General features: G+C 40.9%; 1 protein-coding gene across 2 annotated transcripts in view; it reads right to left on the minus strand.

Moving 5' to 3' along the window:
* Dyrk1a (dual specificity tyrosine phosphorylation regulated kinase 1A) overlaps nt 1–14,816 on the minus strand; it is a 77,816-nt gene that overhangs the window by 32,493 nt on the left and 30,507 nt on the right. For both annotated transcript variants that reach the window (XM_005345160.2, XM_005345161.3), the window contains exon 2: nt 807–1,003. In XM_005345160.2, the coding sequence (XP_005345217.1) occupies nt 807–1,003 (197 nt within the window). The remainder of the gene's footprint in view (nt 1–806; nt 1,004–14,816) is intronic.

A 14,816-nucleotide genomic window follows, 5' to 3' on the forward strand; every position in this document is an offset into this window, starting at 1 on the left:
AAAAAAAAAAAAAAAAAAAAAGAAAAGAAAGCACTTTTCAACTAATCTGGTATAAAAAACACTTGTCATTCCTTACTTGCTATACTAAGAAATCTGAATAAAGCAAAGGCCGACTAAAATCCTAAATCCATTAACAGCAATCGAGTTCCTTACTACCACAGTGAGAAAATAAACTACCTCACAACCATAGCCTGTGAGAAGATTCCCCCCAAACAGTAATTAACGTAGGGCACAGCTAATTCAAACGTTTAAGATATACCTACATATATGCATACAGTATGTTTGGAGATTTCAGCAGTCTTTTATAGCCTCAATTTATAAGAAACTGCTGGGACTGTAGTCTGACTATTTGAACAGTATGCTTAATATTCCCACATCCTTTGAGTGTTAAGGATTTTTGCCTATAACTTTATAAATGTATATAAAAGCTGTTTATAACATAAAATCATAGCATAAATGTTATGATTCTCAAGTTTCCTATGCCTTTCTTAAATTAACCATTATCTTTCCATAAATATAAATTTTATTTTTTTTAAAGTTTTAAATCTCTTCCTTAGAAAGAATTTCCCTTCTTTTCCAGAATAAGAAGCTGTAGCTGTGTTTCCGAGTATCTTTCAATAAAGTGAAAACACATGCTAGGGTGGGAGAACCTACAAACGTAAACACGCTGCTACACATCATGCTTTGTCTACCAAAGCTTCCATTTAGCAGGGAAAACTGAAGGCATTTTGCCATTTTACTGATCTAGCATTTTCAAAGGTATAAGCTATAATTTCAACATCATTTCTGACAATTAATGAAATTACCTGGTTAGTTAGAGGTTGCTGAATCTGGTCAGAATATGATAAGGCAGGAACCTGCTGGTCACTGAAGTTTGGCTGGCGACGGTCACTGTACTGATGTGAGTGGGGCATCTGTCCAGCCATCTGAAGGCCAGCAGCATGGAATGAAAAGGACGGTGCAAGCCGAACAGATGAAGGTTTGCATGCTGAAGTCTCTCCTCCTGGAACAGACAAGGGAATGGTTAAAAGGAGTCCTATCCTAATGTGTGTGGCATCAGATGTAGCTCAGACACGTCAACTAGTACTTTAGGACATCCAATATTAGTAAAAACCTTTGTAACAATCAACAGGCGTAGTCATTCAACGTTAATAGCTATATGTTAAATATGGTATAAAACACAGATTAAAATTAATATAAATTTCTTTTGAGAAAATCTCCTTTAAACTTTTTATAACAAACAGTAACAACTTAAAAATACTACATTTATTTGTTTACTTTTAAAAACTGTTATGAGTTTGTGTGCAGGTGTTCACACATGCCATGTCACAGTGCACACATGGAGGACAGGGGGCAGCCTGCAGCAGTCAGCTCCTCTCCTTGTACCAGCTAAGTCTTAGGGATCAGACTCAGGTCATCAGATTTGGCCACAAGTGCCTTTATCCACTGAGATACCTCACTGGTCCAAAAGTAACAACTTCCAAAACTTATTTTCACATATGAAATTCTTAATACTTAAGAACCCTACAGTGTGGATTCTTGAGAAGAGTCTTGCCAATTAACTAGTTCCCCAGAACAAATCTGAAGGGCACGTGCTAACAATGAGCACCCCAGCTGGGTGACCAAGAGCTGAGCAAACAGCTACTCAACACCTAACTGAATTAATCTGCAGATATGAGATCCCCTAGACTTTCCCAACACTGTCCTGACAAAACAGACCTGGCAAGCTCAAGGAGGGAGGAAAGTCAGAGGTCAGAGATCACCATGATTATAATAATATCCACAGCAGAAAAGGAGATGAACACTGTAGTCTGTAGAATCACTGATGGCCAGGCTTTAAAAAGAAAAAAAAAAAGTTTCCTATCTCCAGCCAAGTTTGTGACTAGAAAACGCAGATTTAAAGCCCTGATCAATCAGTCCTGCGTCTCCTCTTCCATGAGTGCCCAGTGCTCACCAGACCACACTACCCAGGGAAGGACACAACAGAAGCAGAAACTAAGCCAGGCAACAAGTGTGAAGGCTCAGCTTTACCACACACCTCTAAGAGCCTTGTGTGTAGTTTTGAGGTAACAGTGACTACCTGACAACGGTGCCCTGAAGGGTAAGTGCTCAGAGCAACTAACTCCAGGAACTTGCAAATGGCCAAATAAGATCAGCCATTAGCGCACTGTCAAGCACTCTAACTTTACTGTGACGGCATAAAGGCCCTGGGCGGACAATGGGCAACCGGCTAGACTATAACACCTCTAACTGAACGCTGACGAAGTCTGCAAACTCAAATAAGCTCCAGTCCCAGAACTCAGGTCTGCTTCTCCTTTCCACCATACAAAAGTGCCGCCCTGAACAAACTCTGGAGTCGCAGGAGAGGGGTCCCCTCACAATTCACCTCATTAGCAGCCCCAGTTTGTGGGCTCCTGTCCCACAGAACACTCCTACTAGCACATCTATCTCCCATGTGATCACAAACCAGTTCCTACTGGCTGCGTCTCTTTACTCAGCCTGTGTGCACCTCTGCACTGTCAGCGATGGATGCCTACAGGGCCCTCTCTAAGACCAGGGCTCAGACTGCCCTCCCATCACCTGTCTCTGGTACTGTTCTTAGAGTAGCCTGTGCATGGTGCATGGTGCAGCTTTAGTGACAACACAGTGCAAACAAGTCAAGTGACAGCAAACCGTGTTAGGTGGAAACAGAGCATTTTATAAGCTTTCCATTTTTCAGTCAATTTAATTCAATGGAGAAACTACTCAGTTAAGGAAAAACATCTGAACAAGACAGCAGCCATGCCTATAACAGCAAAAATTCAGAATTCTATTTGTCAAATGGTATGGAGGAGGGCTTTACTCTACATGCTAAAAGGAAAGTGTAGCAACAGAATATAAGTAAACTAGAGGTCCTTAATAAAGAGAAATTGATAATGGCAATATGATCAAGGTTGTAATGACAAATTACATGACCATTCGGGACCTTAGTTTTGCCAATTCCTAGACCCATTTAAGGTTAAGTCTAAATGAGAAGCCACTGTTCTTGCTATCAATGCTATGGTGTTACTATGCTGCTAGCCTCACACCCCACCAAAGATCCTTCTCAGAGGACTGTACTTTCCAACCATCTCTGACACTGGTCTAACGGTAGTTATGGTTTGGATATGCACAACTAGGACAGAGCCTGAATTGCTGCCAGTTGATGTCAACACTATCTTAAACAGACCTACAAGACAATGAGCTGCTTTTGTCATTTTTAAAGAGCTGTGCTAGTCCGGCCCTCAGGAGGCAGAGCTCAAGATCAGCCTGGTCACACAGCAAGTTTTCCAGTCAGCCAGTGATTAAAATATCTATAAATAAATAAACGAATAAATAAGTAAATAGGTGGAAAGTTGTTCTCTAGCCAATAGCAGTAGCAGATGATGCAAAAAATAAGTTGCATCTGACCATACAGACACCAGAGGCTCCCAATATACTTGCCTGCCAGTTACTTCTGCTTTGGGTTTTTTGTTGTTTTGTTGTGTTGGTTGGTTGGCTGGTTGGTTTTCAAAGACAGCATTTCTCTGTATGACCCTGGCTGACCTTGAACTCAGATCTGCCTGAGTGCTGAGATTAGAGGCTTGCCACAGAAGTCCGGCTGCTTTGGTTCTTAAAGATGCAAATGAGTGGGAGGTGGTGTCTGTGTGCACTGGGTGTTCAGAAGTGTTACAGTGTTGCATATTAGGTTGTCAAGTACCTGGTACTCTTTTTACAATCTGCCACAGGCCATCAATGAGTGCAGATTTACAATGAACAGAGTCTTTCTCTTCTGGGATTGTCAAGTTTTGTGGTGGTTTGTACACGGGGATACTTGACAGGTGTACTTGATATGCTCAATCTACTTCATATGCAATTCTTTGCATAAATGTCAGAAGTCAGGTCGCTCATTTCCTCCCATGAGGTACCCACTCACTTCTTTCCTACAGACTCCAAGCAGACAAGCCAAAGCAGACGTTTCTCTCAGTCTGACCCTGAATGACACAAACTACCACGTATGCGTTCTTCCCAGTCTCTACCTTCCATTTACACTCAAATGTTAACTTAAAAGTAGACATAGCTCATCTTTTAGCAGAGATGATGTAATCATGAAGAACTAGATTGAAGCATACAAAATTGTCTTTGGGATCTAAAGTAATAATTTTGTATGGTTCACCCAATACCTACCATATTACAAATGATCCTTATGCAATTAAACTAACAAACAACTACAATATTTCAGCCTAAAAGTAAACATCAATATACACTGGCATATCAAATGATATAGTTACCTAATAAATTTGCACCATTTAATTCTCCAATCATTATCTGAACTGTGCGAACTGGTTTTACCACAGAAGCATGTTTTAACTTTCAAAAACCCATTAAAATTATGTTGCCAAATTAACAGCTTGAAAACTAAGCGTTTCTCAATGTGTTTTAGGGAGAGCAACAGTGGCTGGGGAGCGTGTCCCTAGTGAGACAACACTGGCTGGGCAGACAAGTCCATCGGCAGACTGCTGGAGCTGGTATGTGATACACTCAGCACTGCAGACCCAAGAAAAGACCAAACTAAAAAGCCTGAGAAAGACCTGAGGAAATGTAACAAGAAACACTCAACCCTTGCCTCTGCTACAACTAGTCTCAAGGTCACTGGTCTAGAGAACACTACATTCAACCCCCTGGATAGGTGTCACTACTACTACTGTGCAGATACAAGACTAGTGACTGCATTGCTCTGTTTTAGATTAAAGAGAAACAGCCAACCTAAGAACAATACTAAAGAACAAATAAATGAAAATAGTACAAGTTCATCGAAATTAGAGAACTCAACTATAGAAACTCTGAAGCTAAGGTCTGACACAGAATCCCTTAAGAAACATCAGGAGAAATCAGCTTTGCATGGGAATAAACCTACTAGATTCCCTAGCAGTAAGAAACAAGGTGTTAAAGAGAAATAAGTGTTAGAGGAACAGCTAGCTGTGTTTTAAACGGCTACAAACAGTGGGATTGGAGAAAAAGGGCTGCACACCCATGAGTGGCTCTGCTGACTATGCCCCTGGGCACAGCCTGTACTCACAGGGACTGAATCTGATCATAGGACAGGAGAGTGAAAGGAGTGACTCTGGACTGAAGCTCGGGGTCAGGCCACAGCCTTCCGACACAGAGTCTCCACTCGCCCTTCACAGCCCAAGAGTGCAGTGTCTCACTCTGTGGCTGCTGGAGTTAGATAAATCTATGTTAAGATTAAACCACACATCAACTGGGGCTTTGCTGAATCTGATGATAAGGGCTATTTAATAAAAGTGACCTTACATTAAGGGCATATGAACCAATGTATGTTGCTACATGATTGATAACCACACACACATCCATACACACATGCAAACATCTTCACCTATTAGACATAATATTGTTATGCATAAAAGCAATGAAATTACTTGTATGATATTAAGTAAGAGCCTGTATTTATTAGTATGCAACAGTAATGAAATCGGTATATTAAGCTGTCAGTAACAATGGGATAGGGTAAAAGCCTATCATCTCAGACTTCCATATTTGACCACTTTAAAGTCCCTGCTACTACTAGACTGCCTCATTCATGGTAAATGACTACAGAACTGACCAAGACATGAAATAACTGGTTTTCAGCCATGTTGGAGACGTCTGTGGTCACAGAGGGAAAGGAAGCCAGACTCTAGTAGACTCGGCAGTGCTGCCACACCATGTGGGAAGAGATGGGAATGAGTGTCACCTGACTCTCAATTATAGCTAAGCTACACAGAAGAGCCCATACTGTTAGTTAGGCAACGAAATCTATCAGAACGCTGTGAGCTAAATAATCATCAAGGCCTGAACAGACCAGTATGACATTGTATTCCAACCAACTCCAGTGACTAAACCAAGATAAACAACCAGAGATCCAACAGAGGCCAGAAGACCAAACATGTTAGGTTCAAGGTTTGCCTAGTTCTATTCTAAAACAAAGGCTTGACCTTCTTAACACAGACAGAAAAACAAATCTCAACGGATGAAGGCACATTAAATACTCAAGGAAGACACCAAGATCTAGATGCTCTACAACACGGCACATACGCTGTGCCATCAATCCAATCCACCAAGCCAGAAAACGCAGGATACTGCAAGAAGTGTGGACATTCATTAACAAGAAATAATAAAACTCAAACACAAAAGCTGCTACTCTAAGTAAACAGCGAATCTTACTAGAGAAGTGCAACCTATAAAAGGAACCACATGAAAATTCTAGAAACAAAGATCAGTGAATATTAAATAAACAAACAAACAAACAGAGACTCGTCAAATTCAGAAGTACAGAGAGTAATGGGAAAGCAAGGCCAAAGCATTTAAATATCCAATCAGATCACTGAAAACCCACAAGTAGTCACAGGATTTTACACAGGCAAACCACTGACTTATGAAAACCACGCCCCATCTAAAGAAAAAGACCTCCAGCCTAGAAATCTATCTCTAGTGAAAATATCCTCATAAAAATGTCAGCAAAGTAATTTTTCAGTCAATGAAAGAATTTGTCAATATTAGATCTGTACTCAAAATAAAAAAAATTCAGAGAGGTTCATGGGAGGAAAATGACTACAGACAGAAACTAAAATCCACACAGAAAAATTAAGCACACCAGAAAAAAAAAGTAAAAATACTTCTAAAAGACAACTGTGGCAACAAAAATAACATATTGTGAGCTCCCTGCACCTATAAAATCACATGGATGGCAGTCCCAGCACAAGGACGAGCAGGGCAAGGGGAAGCGCCCCCAGGGCAACTGAGCAGTGTGTATGGAAAGCCCCAGAACAACTGACACGGACAGCTGGGCCACAGAAGGACAGACAAGAACCACAGAGAATAGTCTTCACAGTAGGAGGCCAGCATACAAATGTCTACATTTAACTTACTGCATACTTCACATGGGCTTATTTCGGGGGAACTATACTACCCTAAAAGCTCAACTACAGAAAAATGTATTTAACCTCAAAGCAAAAGGACCTTTACCTCCAATCAGAGGTAAACTAGCTCCTTATTGCTGAAATTGGAAGCCCAAGAACTTAATTCTTAATATAACATGGAGTATGGAAAATATTAAAATAACCCCTGAAGAGATAGCTGCTAAGTGCCGTAATTATTGCACTGTTATAACTCACATATAAAATTTGTATTCTAATGCCCTAAAAAAAATTTTAACATTCCTTTTTTTTTATTATTTCTTATGTATACAACATTCTGCCTCCATGTATGCCCGCACGCCAGAAGAGGGCGCCAGATCTCATTACAGATGGTTGTGAGCCACCATGTGGTTGCTGGGAATTGAACTCAGGGCCTCTGAAAGAGCAGCCAGTGCTCTCAACCACTGAGCCATCTCTCCAGCCCCCCTAAAATTTTCTTTAAATAGCAAAAATATAAGGGAGGTAATACCACCTGGCATTTATAGATGTTAACAGCATTACATATTCCAAGTGGAGAAGATAAATTTTTCTGATGGTACCTATACTTATAAAACATTAAGAAATAAAGTCACCAAGTTGCTCTGAGCCCACTAGGAACGAGGAGGTGGAGAAACTTGAGAATCAAAGACAGGTAAATAAAAGTATGTCTGTTGCGTCTAAAGATAAAGTCTGAGGTGAGAAGAAGCTCTAAAGAGGGGGGCTTGTGCCTGGCAGTGGTAGCACACGCCTTTAATCACAGCAGTGGCAGAGGCAGGCAGACCTCGGAGTTTGATGCCAACCAGATCTAGAGTGAGTTTGGGGGGGGGGGTCAGGATTATGGAGGAAAAACCTGCCCAAAAGAAAAAAAAAAAGAAAGGAGGGGGAGGAAGAGGGGGAGGGGGGGGGGGAGGGGGAGGGGGAGGAGGAGGAGGCGGCGGCGGCGGCGGCGGCGGCGGCCCACCAAATAGAATGACCAGAGGTCTGTGACTGGTCTGGGGGCTGCTGCTCTGCCCTGCACAGGTGCCGCTCTAATGCAGTGACTGTTCTGATGTGCTGCTGTGTGCTGTGTGGTAGCACCTCTCCTGGCCTTCCTGAATGTGGGGCTCCAGGGATGAGGACAGCCACGGAAGCTCCTAAGTATTCGCCATCTAATAGATAGTAAATAAAAAACCAGTATGGTAGAATCTGCCACTAAGAGATTTAGCAATGCCGGTTTAAAACTGAAGACCCTCTATATGCTAACAACAAGTAAGGCTGACAGTTATTAAATTAATTACAACAAAACTTTTGAAAAACTTAATACTAATGCTTTACTAGAAACACCACCCCCCCCCAAAAAAAACCACACTACAATTGAAAACTGGATACTTATACAATCACATTTTAAGTATGAAGCAAATGTAGTGAGAAAACAGTTAAATTTCATAGGAATGGTTTATGATCCTCAATGGCTTAAGTAAGCACTCAGTCTAAGGCACTCAAGAAATTAGGGATACTATTTTTCACATGCCGTCTATTTCCTAACTGAGAAGAGCTTACCCACCTTTTGGTGGCAAATAGCAGGATCATTTCTGGGGGAAGCTTAACGTTAGTTATGTAGCTGAGAGCCCTAAAGGAATAATCCAGGGCTTCTCTGAACAGACCACAGCTGCTGAAACAGTCGGTTCCCAGCAGAGTTCCAGCACAGAGCACAATGCTGCACCCATGCAGGTCTGACCAAAACCACACCCCTAAAAATGCCCAACATCTATAAATACTTTTAAGGATGAACAGTGTTTGCAGGATTCCAGATTTCCAGAGAACAATGGCGGCTAGTCCAGTAGCATCCAAGTTAATAGTATAAAAAATGAAGCAATAACAGGGGTCCTGATGAAACTGCTCATAAACTAACCAATATTTAAAAGCCCAACTTCTCACAAATATGTAAGGAATTGTACAAAAATTCCTTTTTCTTCAAACTGATACACTATACTGACTATAATTAAATAACTCTATGAAACGATCTTATAAAGGACTGCCCATCAGAGCAGATGGTAAGACAGCTTCTGGCATTTCAATGGGACGGCCCAGTCTTGATTTCTGAGCTGTTCTTCATCTTTTTTTATTTTTTTTGAGTTATGTATTTTTCTCTGTTCCCTCCTTTCCTCTCCCCTCCTCCTACCCTCCCCCCAAAGTCCCCATGCTCCAATTTCCTCAGGAGATCTTGTCTTTTTCTACTTCCCATGTAGATTAGAACCATGTATGTCTCTCTTAGGGTCCTCTTTGTTGTCTAGGTTCTCTGGGATTGTTATTTGTAGGCTAGTGTTTCTTTGCTTTATGTCTAAAAGTCCCTTATGAGTGAGTACATGTGATATTTGTCTTTCTGGGTCTGGGTTACCTCACTCAACATAACGTTTTCTAGCTCCATCTATTTGCCCACAAATTTCAAGATGTCATTATTTTTTTTTCTGTTGTATAGTATTCCATTGTGTAAATATGCCCCATTTTCCTTAACCATTCTTCTTCAGTTGAGGTGCATTTAGGTTGTTTCCAGGTTCTGGCTATGACAAACAAAGCTGCTGTGAACATAGTCCTTCATACTTCTACCTGTGCAGTCACCTGAGATAGGATTAAAAACAGTTGGTGGCACATCAAGTGCTTAAACATCAGCCAAAGTGACAGAAGTATGTCAAGTGCATTTTACAAAAACAGCCCTTCCCATTTCAGTCTGGTGATGGGATCTTCATTCTCTTCTCCTAGATCAGAGTCGTGTGGAGCAGCTAAGGGTGAACCCACAACAATCCAGACAGCTTAACTGTAGCACTCCAGCTGCTCACAAAACCGTCCCAGGCCTGCTCTTCATAGCTCAGATGCCTTTTAAACTGGAAAGTGTAGCATGTACGTAAAAAAGGCAAACAAAAACCTCAGTCCCACCAGTCCATCACTATACAGAAATCAGTGTGAGAAGGCTCAGACACTGGAGCAAGATGACAAGTCAGACTCTCCCGGGGACAACAAAACAACTCATTACCACACTCAATGGAAATTGAGCACTCCCTTATAACATGCCACAGATACGAACTAACACTATCTAATATGCGGAGGAGACAAAGGATAATCCATGAATATTAAAAGAAACATTGTAATGCCAAGATTCCAAGTTAATTCATTTTATCAAAATTTCAAATAATAGCAAAATGCTACTTTTTCTAAAAATGTTAATACGATGTGCATGTATGTATGTACACAAACACATACCGTAATACATGCAAACATACATGCATATAAACTTCCTCTCCCCCATGCCCCAAGTTTCTCTTCAGATCTGACACCCATAACTTCACAAGGGTTTACAACACATTAACGGGATCTTACAACATACTTAGAGATGGTCAAGTGCAGAGACAAAGCCATCTAAAAAGGCGAAGGTTGACTGGTTAGCTGGTTTTTCCTCGGCAGAAAAGAATTTAAAACAGAAAAAGACAACTAGAACTAAATACAGTAGAGCCCCTCAACAACCACAGTTAAAGCAGACTTTCAACTGCACCCCAACAATCTGCATAAGAACACCTAGAAGACATGACTAAGCTTTGGGCAGAGTCTCTGCTTCAAGCCTTCCTCTGCCTTCTAAAGCAAGCTCAGCAAAAGAAAAAAGAAAAAAAAAACTTTAAAAAAGAAAGAAAAGAGCCAGGCGGCAGTGGCACATGCCTTTAATTCCAGCACTTGGGAGGCAGAAACAGGTGACTCTCTGTGAGTTCGAGGCCAGTCTTGATATAGAGAGCGAGTTCCAGGACAGCTAGGGATACACAGAGAAACCTTGTTTCATTAAAATAAAAAGAAAAATAAGAAGAAAAGAAAACTTTTCCCTTTCCTATCTCAAGGATAAACAGGGGGCCATACACATACTCTTCTTTTTTAGTTCTAATTAAACAGCTGTTAAATAAACAAGATATTTTTAAGACAGTTAAGAACTTATGGCTTAACATTTAAAATTATCCAATGAGAGAATCATTTGGCTTAATGATTTCAATTAAAACACTGTGTATTGCAGAATTTCCATCACAACCCATTCAAAAAACAAGGTATTTACCTGAACAAAGATACTTAAAAGTTAATCATGAGTGGTATGTGCCTTTAATCCAGCACTTGGGAGGCAGAATCAAGTGGATCTCTTCTCAGTTTGAGGTCATCTGGTCTACATAGAGTCTGAGGTCTACTCTATGGTCTACATAGAGTCTGAGACCAAACAGAAATACACAGTGAGACACTGTTTCAATAAACAAATAAAAAACCCAAATTAACTACATAATAATGGTTTCAATATTTAAGAATAAAAATGTTCCTCATTAAGAAGTCTATTTCTATAGTAAATTTCACTCCTTCATTACATTATGCAAAAGCAGTTAACATTTCAGTTCTACAGCTAACCAAGGTAATCTAGAAAACACTGCTGTCCGAAGCTGCATCCTACGTAAATACATAGGGCAGCACTCTAATTGAAATGATACCGTTAAAGTCACTAAAGCCGTCTCCCTCTCTTTGCCATCAGCACTCAAAATCACAGGAAAAGGAGGTGCTAGCAAGTAAAGTGTGTAAGAAAAGCCTCAAACTTAGTGACCTAAAGTAAGTGTCTAACAACCAAGCGTCCTTTTCCCTTTCAAGAAGTACATTTTCACAAGTGTTCTTGATAACATGGGTTTCTATGTCACAGGTCTGTGCATAGCAGTCAACAATTAGAGCAAAGAATAAAAAGTAAAGCCAGGCAGGGGTGACGCACGCCTTTAATCCCAGAACTTGGGAGGCAGACGTACCAGGAAGGGAGAGGTAGGCCGATTCTGAGTTTAGAGCCAGCTTGGACTACAGAGTGAGTTCCAGGACAGCCAGGACTACACTGTGAAACCCAGTTAGGGGATGGATGGGACAAGAAAAAAAAAGAATGAAAAGCATTTAGCAAACTCTGCCTTTGGGTCAAACTGTGGCAGTGAGGCACAGAGCCAGAGGAGCTCTGTGTGAGGCTCCACTGCAGTCAGTGCTCTGCAAAGTAGCAGGCCCTGGGTGGCACCGCCTATGAAGTAGCATCCTCAGAAGGCACAGCAGGTCTATTTCCAGAGCCCTTACTACTCTCTACCGTGCCTCAAAGACAATGTGGGAATCCTAGAGACTCCTCTAGAAGGAAGACTGCTGGATCTGCAGAGGAATGAAGATACCAGGAACCAGCAGAGAAAGTGTCACCGTGCAGAGAGAACATCTGCTTCAGGCACAACCTATGTAGGCAGCTGTGGTCACAGGGGAGACAGGAGATTAAATAACGCGAATTTCAGGCAAGAGCGAATTCACAAGTTTCCAAAAACACATGCTTAAAGCAAAGGAGAAAAAAGGCCCTAGTTAACAGTCGCCATGAATCTCATGATCAGCTCCGAAAAGCCCTGTGAAGAACACAGAACTAGGAGCACTTCACAAGCTGCCCCAGGCGGCACCTGCAGCTGCCTCTCTTTTAAGCAACAGCTTAAATATGACCAGAGAACACAGACCAGATCAGGGCTGGAAACACAAGTTGGCTGCAGGCATAGCTCAGTGGTAGAGCTGGACTTAACATACTCAGGAACCTGGGGTTCAGTCTACAATATGAGGCATGCTGGGAGTGCAATAGGGGAGGGGGAGTGTAAGTGGTAGGCTAAGCAGTGTGGATTGAGTGAAGCAGGCTAGAGGGAAGGTGTGAGAGAAGATGCATGCTACTTACTGCTTAGTTACTGGGTGACTTTGGAGAAGTCAATTAGATCTTTACCTCCCTTTTCCATCTGAAGAATGGGCTAGTAAGATCATTGAGACATCACTGTTTATTTAAAATGATACACAGCCCACCAAAATAACAGAAATGATGAGCAAAAGGAAGGAGTAAGAAAACAGAATTAGGGATTTAGTTCAACAGCCTAAGCATGAGACTGGAAATGCTTTTGTGAGGTCAGGCACAGGAAAGAAAAGCATGTGTGAACAGACACATGCAAACAGATGGGGTCCACTTGGAAACCACTCGGATACCCGTCTAAACACACAAGACACTGCGTTTGGAGTCCGGGTGACCTAGACAACAGTAGTGACTATTAGAGATGAGAAGAGATAACTGTTTCCCCAAATGTATCCTGACTTGGAGTTAAACGTTCACTTCCTGGTGTACCCCAGCAGCTTTTACATCGTCTAATACAAGGCACTCAAAACAGAAACAGAGTTCAGTACCAAAACAAGGGGGATAGAGAGAGGGCTCAGCAGACAGGAAGGAGCACCGCTCATGCAGAGGATCTGAACTCAGTTACCAGCTACATAAAGTGTTTAACATTAGGGTAGTGATGTTTTCTAGTAACCTTAGGGTCCCCTTGAGTTTTGTTTTCAATAACACCTGAAAATATAAACTTCCTAATCTTCACAAAGATTTGTGAAGTCTTTGTATTGCTTTTCTACAATTCCATTCTATTAAATGATTTCCATAAGCTTCTAAAACTGCTATGAAAAAAAGGACGTTGTGGGCCTATGTTATCCTTGAAGAGGACTTCTTAGAGAGATTAATAAAAATTATACCAAAATATGAGAGACCACACAAGATATTTAATCACTAACGTCACTAAGAAATTTTAGAAAAATAATCTCACTTTATATTCAGATACATATTATAAAGTCTCAAATATAATAAATTCTAAAAATCCAATTCAGCAAATTAATATTCAATATATAAAATACTTCTTTCCAACTGAATGAAAACTAAAATAAAAATACTAGCACACTACAACAGCATTTTTATGTTTTTATTTTATTTTATTTTTTATTTTTTGTTTTTTTTCAAGACAGGGTTTCTCTATAGATTTGGAGCCTGTCCTAGAACTAACTCTTGTAGACCAGGCAGGCTGGCCTCGAATTTACAGAGATCGGCCTGCCTCTGCCTCCCTCCCGAGTGCTGGGATTAAAGGCATGCGCCTCCACCACCCGGCCAATAGCACTCTTTCTACTTCCCATGTTAACAAGATGTTTTTCTCTGAACTCATTTGGAAAACACTCTAAGTCTTTAGGGTGGGGGTGCTAGAGATTTGAACCCAGGTCTTTGTACTGCTCTAACCTCTAAGAAGTCTGCCCCTTACCCAATTTTAAGACTTTTAAAATGATCCTCAACTACCTGTATGTTAATATGTATCTAAAATGTTATCAGGGAACAGTTATAAAACTGTGGATGCCCACAGACTGGGCTGTGGCTTCTCTTACAATGTAACCCAAGAATGTCCTCTTTAAAGGGGATAAGTGACTACAGACCCTGCTACTGACACCTCAGCACATCCTCCAGCATCAGAGCTGCCTCCTGTGAGCTCCTGCCTCTCACTACTAAAGTACAGTAACCTGTTCAACTGTTGCACAGCAGAAGCAAAGCTCCCTGACTGCACATGTAATCTTTAGAGCAGTTTCTTACACACAGGTCATTCACTACCCCTGAGCCAAGCTGTCACTCAACACTGTCCAATGCATTAGCTCACAATCTGTATGGCTACTCAGAATCAAGGAATATTATAAATGCAAACTACCTCATTCACTTGTTAAATTTGATTAAACATTTAAATAATGTATTTTAGATACATTAGATAAAATTTTGATTATTAAAATAAACTTAATTTTTTAATTTAAAAAAAATGTGATTGCTTGGCTATCTTATGTGGTATCTTGTCTTACTGTTTGGCTACGTTACATGAGTGGTTGCTATTTAAACAGTGTTGATCTAGGCAAAGTTCTAGCATTACTGACATGAATAGAAGGCAGTGAGTAGAGGTATCCAGAGAGTGCTATCAGAGCAGAAGGACTGCTGTTTTCAAGAGGAAACAGGTAAAATGTCCCTCACTGACTTCACTA

The sequence above is a fragment of the Microtus ochrogaster genome, chromosome 2 (assembly GCF_000317375.1).
Source record: "Microtus ochrogaster isolate Prairie Vole_2 chromosome 2, MicOch1.0, whole genome shotgun sequence".
Taxonomy (NCBI): domain Eukaryota; kingdom Metazoa; phylum Chordata; class Mammalia; order Rodentia; family Cricetidae; genus Microtus; species Microtus ochrogaster.